This window comes from Baudoinia panamericana, assembly GCF_000338955.1.
Source record: "Baudoinia panamericana UAMH 10762 unplaced genomic scaffold BAUCOscaffold_15, whole genome shotgun sequence".
In the NCBI taxonomy this organism is placed as follows: domain Eukaryota; kingdom Fungi; phylum Ascomycota; class Dothideomycetes; order Mycosphaerellales; family Teratosphaeriaceae; genus Baudoinia; species Baudoinia panamericana.
Genome location: NW_006911271.1, coordinates 181,859 through 204,928, shown reverse-complemented (window position 1 = coordinate 204,928; position 23,070 = coordinate 181,859). Strand labels below are relative to the sequence as shown.

The window sequence follows — 23,070 nt, the reverse complement described above, 5'->3', positions numbered from 1 at the left end:
CCTATTACCAGAAGCACATACTCGCCTTCTGATCCCTCTGTGTCAATCCGTCGCATCGGATGTTTCTGCACGGTCCGGTAAGTCGGCATTCGGCGCGGCAGTCTCCGCAACCGATCGGCAGGTACGCCGGGTCCGGGGAGCGTTAGCGGCTTGTCCATGACGCAAATGGCACGCTAGACTGCGGTCACGCTTCGAGGAGAGAAACGCAGAATGATTTGAAGCCGAGGGACTTGCATCGGTTACTGTCTCTACCTGCCCGTCTACACACACCATCCAGCACCCAAACTGCAATTCATACCCGGCGAAGAGATCGACGAAGAACAGCAAGCATGTCAGGGTGGTTCAGTGCGCGAAACATTGCCATTGTCGGCGCGGTCGGAGCGGGCATATTCCTCTTCCCGAGGACGGCAGCCAAGGCGAACATGAAGTACGGCCAGCACATCACGGCCACGCGTTAGTTTACGGATACAGATCTGACAGATGCACAGCAACGTCTTCGAGACGCCGGGCGTCAAGAACATTGGGGACCGCTATGCCGCAGGCGGAGCCTCCAACACGCATCAGACCGGCGTAGCTACCCCGAGAGGTATACCAAATCCCATCATGGCTGAGTAGGGGATGGTGAAGCTGATGTCAGCTTAGGCAACTCGGACAACACCATCTCGAACCAATCACAACCCAAGGGCATCGACACGCCGCGGTTTCAGAAGGAGCAGGCGGACCAAAAGATTGGCGATCCCAGTCCGCCAGAAGCCGCGTTCAGGTCTGCACATTACGGCCCGAACAACGAGAAGGGCAAGTAAAGGGGGGAAATATATCTCGCGGCCGTGGTGTAATGTGGGCGGCGCTGGAGTTCTGTAATAAAGCCATAGCATCATAGCATCAGGAGCGGCATCACGATAGCCTGCTACTTCTGCATACCACGTCCTGTGGCCAGTATTACGAAAGACTCCGAACACCTCGCTAAGCCCACGAAAGATCTGTACTTGCCGTCGTTCCTCGCAAGCTCATTTCTCGGGCGCATCCGGTAGTCTGCATCCGATCGTCAGTAAACATCAACAACGGCCAGACAACCAGCCCCGTCGTCATGTTGGTTGTCATATGCACGTACCTCTCAATCACATACTTCCCCCGCGCAACACTCACAATCGGCACCCCGGGCACCTTGCGCACCCTCCTCTTCAAGTCGCGATCATTCGTCGCCACCAAATAAATCCTCTGCTTCATCACCCGATCCACCAGACAATCATCCGCATACGTCCCCTTGTGATCACACTCCAGCCTCTCCCACCGCTCATCCCGCGCAATCTGCAGCGCAATGCGGTACTTCGGCCCCAGTTTCTCCAACTCGGCCATGACGCAGGAGGTGATGGTCGGTATGCATGTGGCGTAGAGGGTGTCCATTAGGGTGGACAGCAGAGGGAGCTTGTGGTGCACGGTGTGGGAGAGGAAGTTGGTGTCGACGAGGATGCGGTAGGGGGGCTGCAGGGCGGTGTTGTGGGCGAAGAAGAGGGAGGAGGGCATTTGTGGGCTGAGTATTGCAGTTAGTATCAAGGTGTGTCTGGGGTAGAGGGTGCGTGGGTGTTGCGTACATTTCTCGTATCACCTCGTCGCCTTTGGCTTTCTTCTGTCGCTGTTTCTCTGCTTCCGCAACGATGTTCTTCTTGAGGCGGGCATCGCGTTGGCCGATCACTCGTTTCGTTGCCGCGAACTTGCGCGTCTTTTTGGCGACGCCCATGACGGAATATCTCTATCGCGCAAAGGTGGGCTACACTCACATCAAAGTTGGAAAGACTGATATCCACGCCAAGATTTCGAGATGCAGGTTGCGATTGGTGGCGGTGGCGTCTACGGATGTCGGTAGACGGGCGAAGCCGCTGCACGAGCCCGGGGGCAACGACGCACTCTATTCTTGGCCCGAGCGGGTCGTCTCTTGTGTTTCCTCACAACCCAACGGTTGCGGTATTGCATCGCTGCTTTGGTGCGACTATACGTTCCGCACTCTTCAATCACTTGCACACGCCCACACTCGCTAAGACACTTTCGCTTCGGGGAATTAATGATACAGAGAGTACAACAGGTCACCCAACGCAAAGCGGAAGACGGATGCACGGCTAAGGGAAGGCTTGCTGGAGAAGTTCACCATATCTAGCGACAAGTGGGGAGAGCAACACAAAGAGACGCCACAATGGCACACATGTCACGACGGCGGCGGCGGCAGGCTATCACCCTTCTCGCCTTGGCAGCACTACCCTCCGCCTACGCACAATTAACCAACATACCCACCCTGGGCGGCACAACGACGACAACCTCCCCATCAACGACGGCAACAACCGCCCACTCAACCTCCCAATCCACATCCGCAACGACCACAGCAACGAGTGCCTCGTCCGCCTCCACAACCGCCACAACCTCCACCTCCGGCGCCCCCGCCGTCTCCCTCAGCAACCTCCCCACCATCGCCGGCGCCGGCATCCCCACCCTCATCGTCCCGGACACCGCGCACGCGCCCTTCATGCAAAAGTCCTCCCTCCCGGAAGGCACCGTCTTCATCGCCGTCGGCGGCGTGCTAGCCTTCCTCGGCGCCTGCGTGCTCCTGTGGCGCGGGTTGATCGCGTGGAGCGTCAACCACTCCGTGCAAAAGGCCGCGATGGCTTCGATCAGGGGGATGTCGGAGAAGGCGGCGAGTACGTTTGGAGGAGGAGGGGGGAGTGGGGGTGGGATGGGGAGTGGGAGGTATAATCCGATTATGAGGGGCGGCGGGAACGGTGGGTACAAGGAGATGGCTTTTGCGGATGGTGGGGCTGGTGGTGGTGGTCGGGGGAGTAGTGTTTCGCTGGATGCGCTTACGAGTGCGGGGAGGCATGTTAGTAATACGCGGCCGCGTCTGCATTCGCGCGACTTTCATGGGGCGGAGGGGATTCAGCGGGAGAACACGCCTCCCGCCGGGTTGTTCTTCTCGCCGACGGCCCACGCGGGACGAGGAGGGCAATCCGAAACCCACGCCATCACCCCGGCCCACAATCGGACGACGTCATCCTATCTGCCAGCAGGCTACTACGCCTCCCCATCCGCTCAAGCAGGAGGCGGCGCGACGACAACTACCCTCGGGGGAGCGCCGGCGCCGTACGGCAGACACAGCGTCCACAACCCCTCCCCACCCACCTCGCCCGGCCTCCCTCCCTCCACACGAAGCGGGAGGACGCCAACAACAACAACAACGACAACATACACACATACTCACCGTGCCGCTTCCCGAGACGGTCTCCGCGGCACCTCACGCGACCGCTTCCGCGCCCCAGACGCGCAAAGTGCGCGGACCAGCTACCTCGACCCCTCCGCTTCTTCGTCTTCCGCGCGGCAGGCGTCGACGGGTGGCGGGGGGCTGTACGCGCAGCCGAGCAGCAGTAGCCTGATGGTGGGGGTGGGCGGACAGGCGGGCGCGGGGTTGAATGTGCGGAAGACTCGGGAGAGTAGCCGGGATGGCTTGGCGGGCGGTCGCGCGCCGAGTGCGTATCTGGAGGAAATGTTTGAGAATCATGGACGGGGGCCGCGGGAGCGGTTTTAGGAGGTTGTGTATGTGTGCGCATGTGCTTGTGGGTGATGGGTTCTGCGGCGTTTGTTACGGGGGATGTGCGTGGTGTGCGTGGTGTCTTGAGAGGGATTGTTCCTGAAACACGGTTGAGGAATGGCGGCGTTGTTGCGACGGGGCGCAGGGCGTGGGGGGTTCTTAATGATGGGAATGAATGGAGAAAAGAATGCATCATGAAGCGTTTTGTTCTTTCGCACGTCGCAGGTACGGAGAATATGAGAGGAGGGAGGGAGGGAAAAGAGTGCATGTCATCTTCTACGCGCTATATCGCTAGTGTGGTGCAGAAGTTTTACCCAACATTGCGCACGTTGTAACTTACACACGCGGTAAATACCATGATATCATCAACCACCCGAGATGGAACGGGAAAATAAACAGGGCATCATCACAAGCGTGTCACGCAAAAGCGACTCTGCCGCTTCCCATCCTCGCCACACAACGTGTTCTTGTAGCGCGGCGGCAACCACAGCTCGGACCACGCATGCCACCGCGTCCCCGTGGCGGCGCCGACTTCGTCCCACAGCGCCTGCCAGCTGCGTTCGTTGTGCCGGTACACCACCCCGCCGTCGTGGGTGCGGTCGGGGTAATGGCCGGCGGTGAGGTTGGCGACCTGCCGCCCCAGCACCATGGAACCCGGGCGCGGGGCGAGGAGGGCGACGAGGCGGGTGGCGAGGCGGAGTTGGTCGGGCCGCGGGAAGAGGTGGAAGAGGGAGGAGGCGTTGACGATGTTGATGCGGCCGGCGAGGGCGTCGAGGGCGCGGGTCGTCGGGTGGAAGATGTCGGCGGGGAAGAAGTGGGCTGGGCAGGTGGCGCGGTCGAGGAAGAGGTCGTAGCCCAGTTCGAGGAATTCCGGGCGCAGGTCGCAGCCGTGGAGGTGCGTGGCCGGGGCGCCGTCGAGGATGAGGCGGCGCAGTTCTTGGCCGAAGCAGCAGCCGAGGTCGAGGAGGGTGTGGTTGTTGGGGGGGTGGAGGCGCGAGAGGATCTCGGGGTACTGCGGCATGGTGGGGAGGTTGAGGTCGAGGAAGCGGAAGCCGCCGATGCAAGGGTAGGGCCAGATGGCCCAGGCTTTGTCGCGCTGGAGGTTGAGGATTGGTCAGAGGTTGGGGTAGGGGAGGGAATGGGAGGAGGTGGTGGGGGTTGGTGGCGAGGCTCACGATGGCGTGGACATGCTCACGGACGTGGTCGGGAGGGATGTTGCTGTATCGCTGGAGGACTTCGAGGGCGGCTGGCTGGAGGTCACCGAGCTCCTGGTCGTACCAGGTGACGTCCGTGGAGCGGTTGAGGGGTGCGTCGGCCATTGTTCGACGTCTGCTTTGCTTTCCGAATTTGCTTGTTTCTGACTTGGGTGACAGTCGCGCCTTGAGGGAGGGAACTGACATGAACACTTAATACCTGATGCAATGACGCTGCAGCTTCGGCCGGATAAGGCGGCAGGCCGTTCTGTTCGATGTGGTTGTAGATCGTTGATGGCTCGGCCGACACGCTGCTCGATGCTCATTTGACTCGGTATGATTTGACGCAGAGACAGAAGGGAAGGGTCAGGCGGCAGTCACTTGACGAAGGCTTGTTGTGAGACGCGCGGTAAAGAAGTTGATACTGTACCGTGCTATGCCACGACTGCTCCATCGATGCTTCCGTACGGTACGAGACTTATACGGGCTGGCTCCTGACGCAAGCAAAGGTGATGTTGTCGGAGACATGCACATCGGCAGCCTCGAGCTCTATAGTGGTGAAGATGTGTAGTAGGAGGCCGTGTGGACGAAGGGGTTGTACGTACGTCTTGTTACCTACTTACACGTTTGGGTGGGGGAAGGACAGGAGGGAGTGAAGGTGGGAATGGCATCCAACGTCATGCACCCACCCCACGCTGTCTACTATACAGTACGAGCGGAGGAAGTTGCAAGCTTGCTGCAGCTCAACGCAACAAAATTGGGTCGCGTTGGATCGCGCCTGCATGAGTGTGCACGCACGCACGCACCTTCCTCACCTACATACTACTGAATGCTGGAACGAGGCAGGTGCGTGGGTTGGCCGTCATCGTCCTTCTTTCCTCTTCCCACGAACGCGGTTACGACACAACTGCGTCAGATTCGCTCCTTCCCACTCCATCAGCGTAGCATTCCACTCCGCGCAGCAACCCATTCGTCTCGCGTACTACCACTTCACTCGACCGCACGTCAGTCGCTGGGTAAGAGGGGAAAGGCAGGCATCAACGTCATCATCACACCGCCAGACTTGACCGGCAAGATGGGGTCGCTCGGGGTGCACGGCAAGAGGCACCGGGTGTGCGTGGTGGGGTCGGGCAACTGGGGCACGACCATCGCCAAAGTGGTGGCGGAGAATGTGGGGGAGCACGCGGACATCTTCGAGCCGGAGGTGCAGATGTGGGTGTTCGAGGAAGAGTACCACCTCCCCTCCGACAGCAAACACTACGACGCCCACTCCGAGCTCAGCAAGAAGCCGCAGAAGCTGACGGACCTCATCAACCACTTCCACGAGAACGTGAAATACCTGCCCGGCATCCCCATCCCCGCCACCGTCATCGCCAACCCGGACATCGCCGCCGCAGTCAAGGACGCCACCATCCTCGTCTTCAACCTGCCCCACCAATTCATCGGCAAAACCTGCGAGCAGCTCCACGGCAACATCGTCCCCTACGCGCGCGGCATCAGCTGCATCAAAGGCCTCGCCGTGTCGGACCGTGGCTGCGAGCTCTTCAGCGAGAGCATCGGGCAGAAACTCAACATCTACTGCGGCGCGCTCAGCGGGGCCAACATCGCCAACGAGGTCGCGCAGGAGAAATTCTCCGAGACGACCGTCGCATATGACCCGCCGCCGATGGACAGTAAACACCCCACCCCCGCTGGCACTCCGGGAGCATCACCCCATCAATCCCAACTCGACTTGACGAAACTCAACAACGCCAACCCCGGCAGCACCAAGGGTAAGAAACGCAAACTCCAGCCCTTACCCTCCGACTACCCGCCCCTCAACCACGCCACCATGAAGAAGCTCTTCCACCGCCCCTACTTCCACGTCCACCTCACCTCCGACGTCGCCGGCGTCTCCCTCGGCGGCGCGCTCAAGAACATCGTCGCCCTCGCCGCCGGCTTCGTCGACGGGTTGGGCTGGGGCGACAATGCCAAAGCCGCCGTCATGCGCGTCGGCATCCTCGAGGAAGTCAAGTTCGGCAAGACCTTCTTCTCCGACTCCCCCACCTCTTCGCCCGTGAGGACGGAGACGTTTACGGAGGAGAGTTGTGGCGTCGCGGATCTCATCACGTCGTGCTCCGGTGGCCGGAATTTCCGGTGTGCGAGGATGAGTGTCGCGGAGAAGATACCCATCGAAGAGATCGAAAAGCGGGAGTTGAATGGGCAGAAATTGCAGGGGACGAGTACGGCGTATGAGGTGAACGCGTTCTTGAAGAAGGAGGGCAAGGAGAAGGAATTTCCGTTGTTCACGGCCGTGTACAATATTCTCGAGGGGAAGAACAGGCCGGAGGAGATTCCGAGGTTGATTGAGAGGGCAGATGAGGAGGAGGAGGTGGATGGCCATACGTAGGGAAGACGACCTACGCTTGTAGGAATGGGGGTGATTGGGCGCGGTGACGTGTAAGCGCCGAATACGGTCGTGCTGGGGTGCAAGCACGTCACTCGTGCATGCTATATCCACAGCAACGGTGACCGGCACGGCTACGACAGCCCTGCGAAGTCTTGTCTCTCGCACGGGTGCGATGACGGTCCCACGACCTGATTGCGAGTCAGAACATCTTTTGTTGAGGCTACTCCACGGCTGGCTCCTCCCAATTTTATGCGTGTGAACCTGGAAGGGTTGGTGGCGGCTAGGTCGAGAATGAATTAGAAACGCATATCATTCGGATGAAGTGGCGAAGGCTGCCGCGCGGTTGGAGCGAGCAGAGCAGAGCGGACGCAGACTCCGGATTGGGCTTGGATTTGGGCTTGGGCTTGGGCTTGCGCTTGCGCTTGTGGTTTTTGTCGCAGACAGAAGGTTTCGCGTGGCGGTTTCGGTGATGAGCCGTATGGGAGATGAGGTGGTAAACCAGTTTTCATAAGAGAGAGGTTAGGCAGAGGATTAGCATGAGCATGAGCGTGAGCATGAGCGTGAGCATGAGCATGGAAAGGGAGACCTGGTTGTTGGTCTTAGCAATGCAAATAGCTATCGCAAGCTACCGCAAGCTACCGCAGGCTATCGCAGGTGAAACATCTTCAATATGTCGTTTCGGGCGAAGAAGGCGCGGTTGCGCTTGCCGAAGACGTCTACACATGTCCAAAAGTCAGCCTCACTCTCATCAAATCCTCCCTTCCCAGGGACGGAACGTCGAGGTTCAATGATCGACTCACACATGAACACCGTCAAACAACAAACAACCACCTGCACACTCGCAATCGCCATAAACACCCGCCTCACCCCTCCTCTCACAAGCCACCCATACCCACTGAACGTCAGGCCGAACGAGAAGATATTCTTAAACACCAACAAACACGTAAACCCCTCGACCGCAACATCCCGATGCGCGTCGACGATATATAACGCCGAAGCGACAGCGCCAAGAACCATCCCCATCACTTCGAGCGCGAAGAAGAAATCCGGCCAGAACCAGCCGTAGACGGATGTATTCGCACTCGTGATGCCGAAACCGTATAATCCCGCGCAACCGAAGATGAGCTGCGGGATGACGAGGACGAGTCGGAACTCGGGTTCATAAACGCCCTTGTTCAATCTCGTCATCATCTTCGCACTGCTATCCGACAGGACCCCCGCGAGGACGAAGCCGAGGAGCGCCCCGACGAACGCGCCCGTGTACATGTACCCCGTTTGGACTTCGTTGAAGAAGAGGGGCGGGCCGAGCATGATGGCGGCGAGGACGATGCCGATCAGGACCGTCCAGCCGATGAGCGTGCCTTGGATTAGGCAGGCCCAGAGGATGCCCGGGTGGAGGAAGAGGGGGAAGGGGCGGGCGAGGAGGAGCAGGAAGGAGTCGTGGGTTTTGCGGCCGTTGATGGGTAGGAGATTGGCTTTGGAGATTAGGGGGGTGGGGGTGATGGTTGTGTGGGTTGGGCGGGGGGAGTTGAGGTTGATGTCGTTGTCGGTGTCGTTGTCGAGGGAGCTGGTGTTGGAGTGGTGCGGTGGTTGGAGGTGCATTTCTTTGCCGGCTGTTGTGGTTGGGTGGGAAGATGCGTAGGTGGTGTTGGAATCGGTGTTGAGCGCGTCGTCGCGGACGTAGGCCGTTTCGGGGCAGAAGAGGATGACGAGGGGGAGCATGGCGGCGGCGAAGATGGCGAGGAGGTAGAACGACCATTGCCAGCCGAGTGTGCTTGTGAGTTTGCCGACGATGACGGGGGTGAAGAAGGCGCCGCCGAATAGGCTGAGATTGGACAGGGCCATGCGCTTGCCGCGCTCGTGCACGAAGTACAAGTCGCCCACGCTGGCGTTGACGAGGGCTTCGAACGGCGCGAGGCCGACGCCTTGGAAGAAGCGGGCGGCGAGGAGGGAGCGGTAGTTGTGTCCGCTTCCCCCACCCCACGCGCTGCTGATGATGATGATGACGGTCCCGAGGAGGTAGAGATGGCGTTTGCCGTACACGCGCGCGCTGGCGACGAATATGAAGCCCGCGAGGCCGACGCCGAGGAGGTGGTAGCCGGTCAGCAGCGCGATGTCGGTGAAGGGTCGCCGGAAGTAGAGGGTGAGTGTTAGGGTGTTGGCGGCGAGGAGGGGGGAGAGGGTGGAGGCGATGACGGAGAGGAGGCAGAGGATGGAGGTGATGAGGTCGCGGCGCCAGAGCGGCCAGTTGAGTGGGTCGTCGGGGGAGTCGCTGGGTTGGGGGACAAGGATTGTGCCATCTTTGCTGCGTTTGAGGTGCGTGTCGTGGGTGTTGTGGAGGTGCGCGAGGGGGTTCAGGTCGTCGAGGGTTGCGGTGCCTGTAAGTGATACATGTCAATGCCGGCCTTGTGCCGTATCGCGCGCATGGGGGGTGAGAAGTGTGCGGGGGACGCGGAGGTGGAGGTGGACGAACCCGGGACATGCTGTGACTTGGTTGACTCGAGCACGCCGAGACCCATCGCGATGGCCCTGAGTTGCGCGGCGACAATGCGCTCGGTGCGCGAAAGACCGATTGAGGTCTGCAGGATGTGCATCACTCTTTGGTCCTAACCCTTCAGCCCGCCATGTGCTCTATAGACCCACTGGGCGTTTGGGACCCTGCATGCGCTCGGGCCACGTCTAGATACATGAGTCGAGACTCTCTCGCTTCGTGGTTGTGTGAACGTATTCGTCATACATTCGCTGGACATGAATGTGAATGTCTTCGTAGACTAGAATACAGGCTGCTCGCAACGCACAGTAGGCACAATATCTTATTCCTGCCAAAAGCCGGTCGTCCACGCGCGATCAACAGTGCGATCCGCCTCTGTTTGAATATCCAAGCTCACTATATGAGGGCACTGCGCGTGCCCTCGCAGCGGGCGCTGAACATGGAGTGCAATGCCCACAAACATAGCATGCCTAGGTGCTACGCCTAGCTTGCGACGCTGACCAAGTTCGATGCTTGCCGGATAGGCCGCAGCCCGGTGTCCGGAGGCACCGTGCATTACAGGACCTGCCGAGTATGATGCGCATAGGAGGTAGTCGAGAGTTGCATGTGCCATGAGCAAAAGACTGTAGTGGACGTCCACGCTAGTCAATGCCAACAAATGGACGTTGTGCCGTGTCGTGTGTGCTGTGGCCGCCCGTCCTGTCGAAGAGTCGTGCCTGCCTCATTGAGCCATCCAAAACCCCCCCCCCCAACGCCATCGCTGAAACAAAACAATCATACAACGCCGAGATGTCCCGTACATTCTTCCCGTCATTGCTGCCCACCCTGCTGCATCTGGTGCTGCATCTGCTGCCCCTGCAGCTCCGCCTCCAACGCCGCCTTCTGCGCCGCAGCCACAGCCGCCTTGCGAGTCCTTAGCCGCTCCGAACACGCATTGCAGGTCAGGTTATTCCGATTCCGTCTCCAAAATTCCTCCTGTGGTTTGGACTTGCGACAGCCGGTGCATGTCTGCGTCTCGGCGGCCATGGTGGTCGTCTTGGTTTCTTGCATTTGCATCTTCTCGACCTAGGATATGTGTGGTTTGCGTGTCTTGCGTGCCTTTTTACGTGCCTACTCGATTCGGAAGTCAAGCTTTGGGGTGGTGCCTTGATGGTGTTGGGTCTATGTCCGGTGCGGGGAATGATGGGAGTGGAAGACCAAGGTGGAGGGATGCGAGACTGCATCGAGGTAGGTTCCATGGTAAGCGAGTCGCCTGCCGGTAGTCGCCGCATAAAGTGGGGGCAGCCAGCGCTAGAGTGGATGTTACGACATGGCGTGACTTCCTTGTCTGCGAAGCTTGTGCATTCACTAAAGAGCGCTCACCGTGCATCAATTTTGAGACCTGTTTCGGGCTTCGACATGGAGGACGAGCTGAGTAGCACGCATTGATACGCTACATCCGAAATCCGTGAATGCGGGTACTATTTGATGACAAGCTTGAGGGAAGAGAGCGCTTGCTATAATCAAGGCTTGACATTCATTATCCATTAAGCATTATTCTGTACCTCATAGTAATACTCGACGTCCATCCTGAACGCTGTTGCGGAAGGTGGCTGCTACCTCTCACACATCCATCCCACCACTCTCCAGCCGCGCAGGTGCCGTATTCGCCCTCGTCCTCCTCTCCCACAGCCGTCTCGCCGCAGCCAAAGTTAGAAGATGCGGTCGGGCATTCTCCTTCGCTATACTTGACGACTCACGCGTCGCGACGCCGACGAACAAGTCGACGACTCCATCGAGTGTGATGGTGTCGAAAGACCGACTGTCGTATCGCCGCAGCCGGGCTCTGAGGTCATGGGACCGCTCACGGACGTGCCTGCAAGGTGTTGCGCAATGTTAGCGCACTGCGTCGTAAACCAGGTTTAGAGCAAAGTTGGCAAAGCATCGTTACTTCTTCACCAGGCTCTCAATAGCATCAGCCGCCAGGCTGGGTCGACCAGGCCTTGTCCCACTATGCCGCTTAAGCAATCTCTCCCTTTCCCGCGCCATGCGCTCGCTAGGTGAGACGCTACCGCCGCCCACTGTGAAGTTCGGCAAGACGGACAATGAGTCGCCGTGCACATCTTGGACGCCTGCTTGCGGCATCTTGCCGAGCTTTTGGTCATTTTTCATCTCGAGGTACATCTTTGCCGCCTCCGAAAGCGGGAAGGGCGCCTGTTCGGCTGGAATGTCGGCTCCATTCTGGAGTAGTAGCTCGGCAACGGCGAACGGCTTTCGCGTTGGGGTCGTAGGTCTTGGCGGTGGTGATGAGCTTCCGATGGGCTTTCTGGAGATTGTAGATAGAGATGAAGAGTGCGCGTGTGAGAAGCTTGAGGAGCTGCCACCTGGCGATGCCGGATCCGCCGCAGCCAGTGCCAAGAATACCGCATGCGTTGACCGTGACCGATCATGTGCATTTGGGTTCGCACGCAAAGCCAACGCATGCAAGACCTGCTGTATGTCGTTCCTCTTAATACTTGTCAACATGTGGTCGTCGGGTGCTTGTGTCGTCATCGCACTCAGCACATACATGCGGTCGCTATACTTGGCTGTGATGAAGTGTAGCCGTTGCTCGCGAGTTGAATGCGGCGAAGGTTTGAGGAATTGATCGAGTCTCGCCTCCCAGATCATATTGCTTACACGGTTGCCGATAAGGAGGAGCAACTCAACGATGTCGGGTGTGAAGACGGACGTGTCCAGCGTGAGCGACCGTACTTTCGAGATGTGAGTTCCAAGTGACCGGTGAATGCCGCTGCACTCGATGCACAGTAACACGCCAAGATTGATCGAACACCAGTCGACTTTGCTTTCCGACCCACAGTCGGCGCAGAATCTGTTGCCTTCATCTGCACTTCGTATGCGTTGTAAGAGCGCCGAAGGCTCCGGTTCGCTGCTGTCAGTGCGCTTGTAAGCCGGCTTGTCGCCGGTAGTAGAATGTCGACTGACCGCTCTCTCCGCCTGTGTCCTGTTAGGATTGGAGATCTGGCGGTGTCCGGAAAAGGAAGAGCTCTTCCCAGTCAGTACGGCAGCTATGTCCTTCCTATTGCCTGCACCCTGTGGCGACGGACTCGGTGAGCTCGGCTGCGTGCTGTTCCTATTCTCAAACGCGCTTTGCAAGGCATTGTTGATCGCTGCGATCCACGATCGCATATCGTCCTCTGTAAAAGCCTGGTAAACACGCGTGAAGGATGGTGTGATTACTTCGAAGCAGAAGCGACGTTCGGTATTCCGTGCCTCGCGGACCGAAGCCATGCGCAGATCGATGGGATCCATGTGCAAGTCCAACTTCTCCTTCCAGTTTACGTATTCGGAAAGCTTGCCACCGTCGAGGACGATCCAGAACTTGTGCCAGCCTGGCTTCACCACACCTTTGGGGTCCAAATTGCTTCCAGGTCTGTTGAGCGCCCACAGTAGCCCTTCTTTTCGGTGAATACCGCCATTCATTGTCGCAGACTGGCCGTCCTCGAGGTCGCGAATGCCTTTGAACTTGCTGTTTGGACTAGCGGTGGAGCTGACCGCACTTATCGGCGCACTCAGCGTGCCGCTTGTCGGTGCTTGCACGGCAAGCGAACCCGAAGCGGTTGTTGGTGGTGACTGGGAAAAGCCTAGACTTCCTCCGTAACTTGGTGATCGAACCGTATCCTGTTCACCAGCACGTAGTCCGTTGCTGTGCGTCACTGAGGAGGAGTAAGAGAGACCTGGCGGTGCAGCGGCGCCCTCCTCGTTAATCACTTTCGAATTCTTCTCCAAAACCCGCCGCTTCTCCTCTCGCTCTGTCCGTTGAAGCTGGAAATCTTGATCTGCCACCTTAACTTCCGCCGCCAGAGCTTCTAACTGCGGCATCATCTCCTCGACTTTCTTGGCGGTCGTGAGATAGCCTCGTGCCTGTGCTTCAGCGTACTTGGTCAATTGTGACAGCACCTCCTGATCCTTGCGACCACCGTGTAGATCATGCATGAAGCTGGAATAATCGAATCGTTTCAGCTCGAAGGTGCGTCGCTTGGCTTGATACTTCTCATCGGTATGCTTCTGCCTTGCAAACTTCTCTTTGACGGACTCGCTCCGCTGGCCCAAGTACTTGCCCACGTAAGCGTAGTACTCTTTGCTTTCCTCATCGAATTCTTTCTTCTTGGTATCTGCTTGCTTAATCTCCAGATTATATAGTCTACTGATCGGCTCGATGATAAGCTTCTGCAGGTTGTATGTATTCTGTCGTTCGTAGTGCAGTATCTCTTTGGCGATCTTCTCGAAGTAATGATCCAGCGCTGGGCGCACGGCATTTGCATTCGAGCTTGATGCCTCCCGTAACGCCTCCGTAAAGTCGCTGATAGCCTGGTTGCAAGCCTGCTGTGCGGACTCGGCAGCCTCCGCGGTACGCAACACCTTTTTCATCCGCAAACGCATGTGGCCGGTCTTCTGCTCCAGTGATCGCATCGTGGCGCGAAAGACAGGTCCATCCTCGTTAACGGATGGGTCGTCTCCAGGCTTGCATGTCGCAACGTCAACCTTGACGGTATTCTCTGTTGCCATTGACTGGGAGGTAGACACCTGAGATAATCCAAGCGCCTGTCTATCCTCGGGTATTGTCTCGAAGGTAGGCGACTGCGGCTCTTTGTAGTCCTTATAGCTCCCTTCGCCTTCTGAATCGCTCACATTACTGACCCGTGACTCGATGGACTGCGCTGATGGCACCCTAAGCCGGGGCGGCAAACTAATCTCTAATCGCGGCGACCTCGGTGTCAAATACCGCTGCGTGTTCTGGACCCAGAAGCTGAAGCTCGCCAACGTGTTCAGCCTGTGCGCTCTTTGGTCGTACTCGACGAAGCTGCAGCTGTTGCGCCACCCACTTCCGCGATCCTCTGCAATCTTCGGAGGCCGCCATTTCCACAGCCAGCTGAACTGGACGCTAGGACTGCCGCCCGTGCTGTAATCTCCCACGAGCTCGACGTTCGGATTCTTGTGCAGGTTCGGGTCGGAGTGGAATTCGCGCACGGTGAGGTTGTCTACTTCTCTCGGGTTTGAGGCGAAGATGTATGTAAGGCCAGCAATCTGTGTATCCGCTGAAGAGTTCGGAACAGGAGCGCCATTAGTTGCTGCTACGCTGACGGGGCCCTGCTGTCGCACTATGAAGGTGAAGCTGAAGAGGAGCTCATCGCTGTTCTGTAGGCGCACAAGGAAAGACGGTTGTCCGTTTGCGACACTGTCAGGATCCTATGAGCGCATTCAGTATGACATCCGACACTACCACGCTGCTGCATGCCTACCTGCACGTATTCTATAGGACTGTCATCCCCCATGTCTCTTTGCGCATTGTATCTGCTTGCCGGAAATGCATTAGGCGCTACTCGAAGCAATGTCTGGCCGCGAGAATTGGTGATGGTCACGTTAGCAACCGAGACTGACATGTCGTTAGTAGAGGACACAGCATGAGGTTATGCGCGTACTTACATCTATGCGGGTCACGAAGAAGGATAGGTGCGCCATCTTCAGCTCTGCTGCTAACATTGCCCATGACTGAGGATGTGGCCTATGAGGCCCCACGGCTCGAGCGAGAATGCTGGTCGTGGTGCGCCGTTCGGTCGCAGTATGGAGGCTTTATGTAGCATCGACGTTCAATATGTGAGGATTGTTCTGACCACGTTGGAGGTTTGCAAAGGCAACAATGTTTCTTTAGTGCACGCGATGCTCTGTGCTCCGCCTGCGTTGCGCCATCCCCTCGATCCCACCTGCGCATCGGGACCCTTGAAGCATGAGGCACGCGGCGCGCTAGTTTCACACTTGCCGCCGCCGCCGCCGCTGCCGCACGATACCCGTATGCTTGACGAACGTGTCAAGAGACCTGCGGTATATACCATTAAGCAAGTACAGTTCGTTGGTTCCCTTTGCTCGATACTTTGTGAATAACGCGCTGCAACGGTATTCTATGCTGGGCCGCGCAATGAAGGATGCTATTGCTAGGGCTGGTTAATCATTCGGTTTATGGTGTTCAGTGCCATGAAACGGGGAACGGTACGGCCCCGTTGCCCTGTCTCATCTTGAGTTCTGAAGAAGCACGTCCGAGGTCCCCACAATCCACCGAATTGCACTACAACAAACAAGCACATTGCCATCTCTCAGTTTCAAGAACGTCGTAACGTACAGATAGCCTTGCAAGCGAATAGCTTCGCACCTCACGATAGATCGTGCGTTTAGGAGGCCAACCATAAAACCATCAAAGTGATCATCGTGTTGGTTGCAAAGGACCGTGCCGAGGCACCTCTACCTCGGCTGTGTTATTGCAGACAACAAGACCAACATCAGACTGCTTCTCTCAATCGCTTCTCCGTACTATGTGACAATCAACGAGAAGCGAGCAAAGTCTAGCATAATAATCCAACAAGCGGGCATGTGTACGAACAGGCGATAGGCCGTCTAGTGAATCACAGTCCACGGTGCAACAGGCGGAAATGAAGTTCGCGGACGCAACGCGGATCACTCAGATCGACTCCTCCACATATACTACAGACTTCCACCCGGAGTGGGTGATAGGAAATGTCCCCCACGGTGGCTACGTGACCTCATGCATTCAGCAAGTTGTTCGAAAGCACTACGCAACCACACTGAAGGGACAGAATCAACCACATACGCTCGCGCTTCACCTCGACTTTCTCCGCCGCACTCAGACCGGTCCAGCAACCTTCAGAGTAAAGAATGTTAAACTTGGCCGACAGACATCCGTTGTGCACGTCACGCTAAGCCAGGATGGCCGTGAGGAAGTGGTTGGGTACATCACCAATACCAACCTCAACACCGAAGCCGGCGTATCGTTTCCGACCGGGTGGGACATCCATCCTAAGCCTCCAGCAGCAGTCGTGTCCAACTTGGAATCAGACACGGACCCGCTATGGGGCGAGCGGAAAGAGTGGCCATTTGTAGAGTTCCGCAAAGCTACGAATCACATAAGATCGTGGTTTCCGCGCGATGGCCAACCTCTACCCACCATTGTCGACATGTGGATGTGTCTTCGCGAACCAGGCGACCGCTGGACGAATGAGAGCCTAGGCTTTGTGGCCGACACCTTCCCTCAGATCATCGAAAGCTTTGCTCACGGCGTGGATTCGTACAGTGTAGCATTCGAAAAGGAACACGGTCGGGAGGGTGCGCGGGAAAGGATGGGCAACAAGGCTGGGTTTTGGTATCCGACGGTCCTGCTGAATCTGGACGTGAAGAAGGCATTACCCGATGAAGGCGTGCGCTTCTTGTATATGCGACTGCAAGCTAAGGTCATCAAAAATGGCCGGTACGATCTCGAGGTTATCCTTCGAGACGAGACAGGCGATGTAGTGGCACTGAGCCATCACATTGTATTCGTGGTTGGTGTGGAGCGGAATAGGGCGACGAGAGCGAAGCTGGAGGAGGCTGCTTCGAAGTTGTAGGGGAGATTTTTGATCATAGGTTTTATGTACCACAAAAACTATGGTGCTCAATCAGGAATCATGAGTACCTCAAACGTTGTGAAGGATCGCTTTTGCAAGGGTGGCGTTTCCGCCAAAACAACCAGGAGCCAGATGGTGGTGGACTGCTTCCTGCGAGGACTGACTTGCTTTGTATGTAAGAGGTCTCGAGATACATCTTCTTAGCTTGACGAACCCGCGCTCGTCGTACATGATGGCTCGTCGTCAGGACCTGAATGCATCTATGGCATACACCGTATGCATGGTGCTCTCTTCGTAATGGTTGAGCTACAAATCTTTTGCGCATGCGCTTACGCTTGGAGCAGCACAATACATGTCGGACGTGTACCCGGTTGCGAGGTGAGCTGGCAGAGATCAAGCAATGGCATTCGACGCACGATTTGTTGTTCGTGAAGAACATTGCTTGGGATGCGTTGTACGCAGAGATGAACGTGGACAGACTTTGTGATCTTCACCGCGGCCGTCCCCTCGGTCCCCACAATAGGCAGGTACAAGGGCGGCAGCTCTTTTGCATCGCCCAAGCTCCACCTGCAGCCTTCGATTAGCCTGCTCACGAACGCTCTCCCGTAACTTGTAACTATAGATGCCACCTTTTCCTTCTGTGTTTGCATTAGGCAGGTGTGCTCCGCATATCAGCACATACGGTAACGTTGCATCACAGTCTTTCCGCTGGCAGGCCACCTGTTTTACCCGACGATCCTTCACTACTGCTGGCTTTGCACATACAGCCTTTCAACAGTGTCCGGCGTTGCGTGACAACAGAGGCGACCTGAATGCACGGTATTCACAAGCATCCGTGATCAGAGGTCTGAACCAGAATAACCAAGGTGGAAGAAGACATTGCTCATATCAACGAACAATGCACTGGCATCAGCGCGAGGCAGATATTGCGGAAAGCAGTATGGACATTGAGAAAGGAAGAGAGGTGTTGCCGAAAAACGTCAAGCCAACGCATTACGATGTCACTCTCGAGCCGAACTTTGAGACCTTCAAGTTTGAGGGCAGCGTCACGATTTCGCTTGACGTGAAAGATGCGACGAAGTCAATAACACTGAATACCGTTGATCTGGAGATTCATGAGACCAAGGTCTCATCTGGGGACCGGACCATCTCCGCATCTCCAACTCTATCATATGATGAGGACAAGCAGACGACTAAGATCGACTTCGATCAAACTATCCCTGGTGGGTCAAAGGCACAACTCTTCCTCAGATTCACAGGCACCCTGAACGACAACATGGTCGGCTTCTACCGATCATCATACAAAGACCAAGACGGCACCCAGAAGTGGCTCGGTACCACGCAGTTTGAAGCAACCGACGCACGCAGAGCCTTACCATGCTTCGACGAGCCTGCGCTGAAAGCTACCTTCACCGTGACCCTCATCGCGGACCACAACCTGACGTGCCTCAGTAACATGGATGAGGCGAGCGTGAAGGACGTCGAGTCTCCCTTTACCGGCGCAAAGCGAAAGATGGTGACGTTCAACAAGACGCCATTAATGTCTACCTACCTACTAGCGTTTATCGTCGGCGAGCTGAAATGCTACGAAGACAACAGCTTCCGGATACCGGTGCGAACGTATTTCACGCCTGACAAGCCCATCGAGCAAGCCAGATACTCTGCCGAGCTTGGCGCAAGGACGCTGGCTTTCTACGAGAAGGAGTTTGCGGCGCCCTTTCCCCTACCGAAGATGGACCAGGTAGCCCTTCCGGACTTTGCGGCAGGTGCGATGGAGAACTGGGGTCTTGTTACTTACAGAGAGATATATCTGCTGTTCGACGAGAAGACAGGCAGCGCGAGTACCAAGCTACGCGTTGCGGAAACCGTGATGCACGAGCTGGCGCATCAGTGGTTTGGCAATCTTGTAACGATGGATTTTTGGGACGGCCTTTGGCTGAACGAGGGCTTTGCGACGTGGATGTCGTGGTACTCGTGCAACGCGCTTTATCCGGAATGGAAGGTCTGGGAGTCGTATGTGCCGGATACTCTGCAAGGTGCACTTAGCCTTGACAGTCTACGGAGTTCACATCCGATCGAGGTGCCTGTTGCTCGTGCGGACGAGATCAATCAGATCTTCGACGAGATCTCGTACAACAAGGGTTCGTGTGTGATTCGGATGATATCGAAGCACCTCGGCGAGGATGTGTTCATGGAAGGGATTCGTCGATACATCAAGAAGCACGCTTATGGCAACACCACTACGACGGATCTGTGGGAAGCGTTAAGTGATGCAAGTGGGCAAGACGTTGTAAGAGTCGCAGAACTATGGACGAAAAGGATCGGCTATCCGGTCTTGTCGGTCAAGGAGGACGCTCAGAGCAAGTCCATACATCTGAAGCAGAACCGCTTCTTACGAACAGCAGACGTCAAACCTGAAGAGGACGAGACAATCTGGCCTGTCTTCCTTGGCTTGCGCACGAAGGATGGCGTGGATGACTCATTAACACTGGACAAGCGAGAAGGGACGTTCAACGTGCCTGATATGGACTTCTACAAGCTCAACGCCGACCACTCCGGCATTTACCGAACCAGCTACCCTCCGGAGCGACTACAGAAGCTTGGAGAGAACGCCAAGGCCGGATTGTTGACGGTGGAAGACCGCGCCGGCATGATTGCTGACGCAGGTGCTCTGACTTCTGCTGGCTACCAGAGCGCTTCAGGGGCGCTTTCGTTGTTCCAAAGCTTCAATACCGAACCTGCATTTGTCGTGTGGGACGAGCTTACTGCGAGAGTGGGCTCTCTTCGCTCTGCCTGGGTGTTCGAGGACGAGAGAGTCAAGGATGCACTGAAGGCATTTCAGCGTGATCTGGTCAGTGGTAAGGCCCACGAGCTCGGCTGGACGTTTTCTGACAAGGACGGGCACATCGAGCAACAATTCAAAAGCCTACTCTTCGGCAGCGCAGCTTCTGCGGGCGACGAGAGGGCCAGGACCGCTGCTTTCGACATGTTCGAGAAGTTTATCGGTGGTGATCGGTCCGCAATCCATCCCAACATCCGCGGCGCAGTATACTCCGTTGTGCTGCAATACGGTGGCGAAAAGGAGTACGATGCCATTGTGAAAGAATACGAGACGACCAAAGACACAGAAGAGCGCCTGTCCGCACTCCGCTCCCTTGGCCGAGCTAAGGATGACAAGCTAATCAAGCGAACCCTCGCCTACGCTCTTAGCAAGGCAGTCAAGGATCAGGATATCTACATACCCATTGCCGGCCTGCGAGCGCACAAGGAAGGTATTCAAGCGCTTTGGGCATGGATGAAGGAGAACTGGGAAGCACTAAAGACGAAGATGCCGCCTTCGATGACCATGCTGAGTTCCGTCGTTAGTATTGCCACGAGCAGCTTCACCGAGCAGCAGCAGTTGGATGACATTGATGCGTTCTTCACGAAGGTTGGCACGAAGGGGTTCGAGAGGTCGCTAGCGCAGTCTAAGGATGCCATTACGGCGAAGATTAAGTGGCTGGAGAGGGACAGGGGGGACGTGAAGGCGTGGTTGAAGGAGAAGAAGTACTTGTAGGCATCTGATTGTACTCTAATCACCGCGTAAGACAGTCATTACACTGTACAGAGACTCTCAAAGCACATGTGAATTAGACCTAACGGAGTGGGTATCAGTGGTACATGGATGCAGAAGGAGAGGCATGTTGGCGGACATTCACACTAGGGCGGAATTCGTGGCAGCGATCGGTGAATCCTCGGGTTTGTCGCGGGGCTTTGCTTTCGTCATTCGTTGAAGCCTTGCATGTGATTGAATGCACTTACACTTGTCAACTCAACTTCTTCTGGCAACCATCCCAGCCAAACCAGACAGTCTCCGACAAACCTCAGCTACCAACCAGTGGAGTGGCTGGCTGTAGCGGATCACCGCACTCGACGTGTTGCCACTCTTAGCCAGATCGTGTCACTTGCTGCTCGGCGAACCTTCTCGAGCAGCCAAATACCACATCTCTACTTTCCTTGCGGCCCAAGCCTTCAAATAGCATCTCCGGCGGGCAGAGGTGGTAAACATACGGAGTTACTTGACGTAAGGCCCCAGTGCCGCTCACACAATCATGGACGAAGCGATCTCCACCTTCGTCTCTATCACCGCAGCCACTCCGGCGCAGGCTCAGCAGTACCTGTCCCTCACTGACGGCAACGTCGAGCAAGCCATCGAGCTATTCTTCAACAGCCCAGATCTCGGCGCCACAGCCAGCGCACCTTCACAACCGTCACATCAGCCTTCGAGTCGCGACAACCCGATTGCCCTCGACGATGACGATGATGATGTGGAGATGATTGGTAGCGGACCTGCAGGTCACTCAGTAGAGGACGACGAAGCGATGGCACGGCGATTACAGGAGGAGATGTACGGTGGCGGTGGCGGTGGCGGAGGTGGCCGCAGAGACGATGTTGACGCAGAAGGAGTGAGAGCACCAATGGCGCGCACTACCGAGACGCTCGTGGGACCAGACGCGGATTGGAGGAACGACCCAGATCAAATGAATACGGCCATCATGGAGCAGCTGGCGGCGCGGCAGAGAGCGCGTCAACACGGTGCGCCCGGCATCTTCAACCAGCGCGATATCTGGGCCAACGACGACCCAAGAGATCCGGACGCACGTCAGCGAGACGCACTTTCGCGAGCCACAGGTGGTGCATCAGATCAATCAGCGAAATCGAATCTGCTCGCGGAACTGTTCAAGCCACCCTTCGACCTTATGTCGAAGCTACCGTGGTCGGAGGCGCGAGACGAAGGCAAGGATAGCGAGAAGTGGCTGCTGGTTAACGTACAAGACCCATCCATCTTCGACTGTCAGGTGCTCAATCGCGACATCTGGAAGAACGCACAGATCCGCGACACCGTCAACGAGCACTTCATCTTCTTACAGTACAACAAGGACGACCCGCGTGGTCGCGAGTACATACAGTATTATTTCGCGAATCAACGTGACACCGACGACGCCTATCCGCACATCGCTATTGTCGACCCTCGGACGGGCGAGCAGGTGAAGTCGTGGTCAGGCTCGCCAGCACCGAAGGCTGCCGACTTCCTCATGGACTTGCATGAGTTCCTGGACAGATACTCGTTAAGCATGGAGCGCAAGAACCCAGTCCAAGCGAAGCGGAAAGAGAAGAAGAAGGATGTGGGCCAGATGACGGAGGAGGAGATGCTGGAGATGGCTCTGCAGAACAGCCTGGCGAATGGCTCAAACGCACCGAAAGACGAGGATCCGGACGCACTCACGCGGCCCGCCGCGGCGAACGGCAAAGGCAAAGTACCCGCGCACCTCCAAGAAGCCATGGACACAGCAGACATGGGTCCAAGACCTCCAACAAACGGTACAACCCAACCCAGCTCAGCCGCCGCCCCGCTACCTCAGAAGGATACTCCCTTCTCACGCATCTCATCCACTGCTTCACATGACGAACCAACCTCCACGGGCCCGGAAACAACCCGCATCCAGTTTCGCTACTCTGGCGGCCGCGTAGTCCGTCGCTTCATGCTCTCCGACCCGGTGCGTAGGATCTATGAGTGGCTGAAGGCATCACCCCTTGATGGGATGGAGGGTAAGCAGTTCGAGCTCATCAGTATGGGCAAGAATCTCATGGACCAGCTGGAGGTGCCGATCGGGGAGGCAGGGCTGAAGAATGGCACGGTAATGGTGGAGTTTGTGGATGCTGAGGATGAGGAGTAGAGCGATTCGTTTTGCAGTTCCGCGCATGGGTGTGGGTATGGTAACGGTGTAGCGGCCTGATACGCTTTGCGAGGGCACGCAGGTGGTACGATAGAGGGCGCATGCTGCTACTACGATGAGCTGGCGGCGCTTTCAAGTGGATAACGCTAAGTCGGCTGCAAGTAGCCGAAACGCTTTCCAGCGGCATCGTTCATAATTAGCCTCACTTCCTCTCGTCTTGTGTGATGTTCGGTCGTATGCTTGACGCTCGTCCACTCACGTGCCTTGTGGCCCAAG

General features: G+C 56.9%; 11 protein-coding genes across 11 annotated transcripts; 7 read left to right on the top strand and 4 right to left on the bottom strand.

Moving 5' to 3' along the window:
* The first annotated feature begins 319 nt into the window (after positions 1-319).
* BAUCODRAFT_316419 (uncharacterized protein) lies at positions 320-883 on the top strand. The gene is made up of 2 exons (XM_007683404.1): positions 320-586; positions 643-883. The coding sequence occupies exons 1-2, from the start codon at positions 481-483 to the stop codon at positions 801-803; spliced, it is 267 nt and encodes an 88-aa protein (XP_007681594.1). The 5' UTR covers positions 320-480; the 3' UTR covers positions 804-883.
* Positions 884-963: 80 nt separating this feature from the next.
* Positions 964-1,738, bottom strand: BAUCODRAFT_80104 (uncharacterized protein; the record flags this gene model as incomplete). The annotated part of the gene is made up of 2 exons (XM_007683312.1): positions 964-1,531; positions 1,593-1,738. 2 exons carry the CDS (start codon positions 1,736-1,738, stop codon positions 964-966), a joined length of 714 nt encoding a protein of 237 aa, XP_007681502.1.
* A 217-nt stretch (positions 1,739-1,955) lies between these two features.
* Positions 1,956-3,814, top strand: BAUCODRAFT_39287 (uncharacterized protein). The gene has a single exon (XM_007683187.1). It carries the CDS (start codon positions 2,189-2,191, stop codon positions 3,566-3,568), a length of 1,380 nt encoding a protein of 459 aa, XP_007681377.1. The 5' UTR covers positions 1,956-2,188; the 3' UTR covers positions 3,569-3,814.
* A 163-nt stretch (positions 3,815-3,977) lies between these two features.
* On the bottom strand, positions 3,978-4,890 carry BAUCODRAFT_80619 (uncharacterized protein; the record flags this gene model as incomplete). The annotated part of the gene is made up of 2 exons (XM_007683351.1): positions 3,978-4,667; positions 4,747-4,890. 2 exons carry the CDS (start codon positions 4,888-4,890, stop codon positions 3,978-3,980), a joined length of 834 nt encoding a protein of 277 aa, XP_007681541.1.
* Positions 4,891-5,839: 949 nt separating this feature from the next.
* BAUCODRAFT_127062 (uncharacterized protein) lies at positions 5,840-7,153 on the top strand (the record flags this gene model as incomplete). The annotated part of the gene is made up of 1 exon (XM_007683403.1): positions 5,840-7,153. One exon carries the CDS (start codon positions 5,840-5,842, stop codon positions 7,151-7,153), a length of 1,314 nt encoding a protein of 437 aa, XP_007681593.1.
* A 645-nt stretch (positions 7,154-7,798) lies between these two features.
* BAUCODRAFT_80101 (uncharacterized protein) lies at positions 7,799-9,672 on the bottom strand (the record flags this gene model as incomplete). Its single annotated transcript, XM_007683310.1, has 3 exons — positions 7,799-7,869; positions 7,954-9,531; positions 9,627-9,672. The coding sequence occupies 3 exons, from the start codon at positions 9,670-9,672 to the stop codon at positions 7,799-7,801; spliced, it is 1,695 nt and encodes a 564-aa protein (XP_007681500.1).
* A 270-nt stretch (positions 9,673-9,942) lies between these two features.
* BAUCODRAFT_316072 (uncharacterized protein) lies at positions 9,943-10,742 on the top strand. The gene has a single exon (XM_007683402.1). It carries the CDS (start codon positions 10,249-10,251, stop codon positions 10,711-10,713), a length of 465 nt encoding a protein of 154 aa, XP_007681592.1. The 5' UTR covers positions 9,943-10,248; the 3' UTR covers positions 10,714-10,742.
* Positions 10,743-11,096: 354 nt separating this feature from the next.
* Positions 11,097-15,470, bottom strand: BAUCODRAFT_39280 (uncharacterized protein). Its single transcript, XM_007683186.1, has 3 exons — positions 15,111-15,470; positions 14,927-15,060; positions 11,097-14,873 (listed from the first exon to the last, which is right to left on the bottom strand). Exons 1-3 carry the CDS (start codon positions 15,172-15,174, stop codon positions 11,571-11,573), a joined length of 3,501 nt encoding a protein of 1,166 aa, XP_007681376.1. The 5' UTR covers positions 15,175-15,470; the 3' UTR covers positions 11,097-11,570.
* A 280-nt stretch (positions 15,471-15,750) lies between these two features.
* On the top strand, positions 15,751-17,299 carry BAUCODRAFT_39279 (uncharacterized protein). Its single transcript, XM_007683185.1, has one exon. It carries the CDS (start codon positions 16,109-16,111, stop codon positions 17,075-17,077), a length of 969 nt encoding a protein of 322 aa, XP_007681375.1. The 5' UTR covers positions 15,751-16,108; the 3' UTR covers positions 17,078-17,299.
* A 312-nt stretch (positions 17,300-17,611) lies between these two features.
* BAUCODRAFT_39278 (uncharacterized protein) lies at positions 17,612-20,807 on the top strand. The gene has a single exon (XM_007683184.1). The coding sequence runs from the start codon at positions 17,700-17,702 to the stop codon at positions 20,631-20,633; it is 2,934 nt and encodes a 977-aa protein (XP_007681374.1). The 5' UTR covers positions 17,612-17,699; the 3' UTR covers positions 20,634-20,807.
* Positions 20,808-20,941: 134 nt separating this feature from the next.
* BAUCODRAFT_39277 (uncharacterized protein) lies at positions 20,942-22,979 on the top strand. The gene has a single exon (XM_007683183.1). It carries the CDS (start codon positions 21,169-21,171, stop codon positions 22,792-22,794), a length of 1,626 nt encoding a protein of 541 aa, XP_007681373.1. The 5' UTR covers positions 20,942-21,168; the 3' UTR covers positions 22,795-22,979.
* Positions 22,980-23,070: the final 91 nt, after the last annotated feature.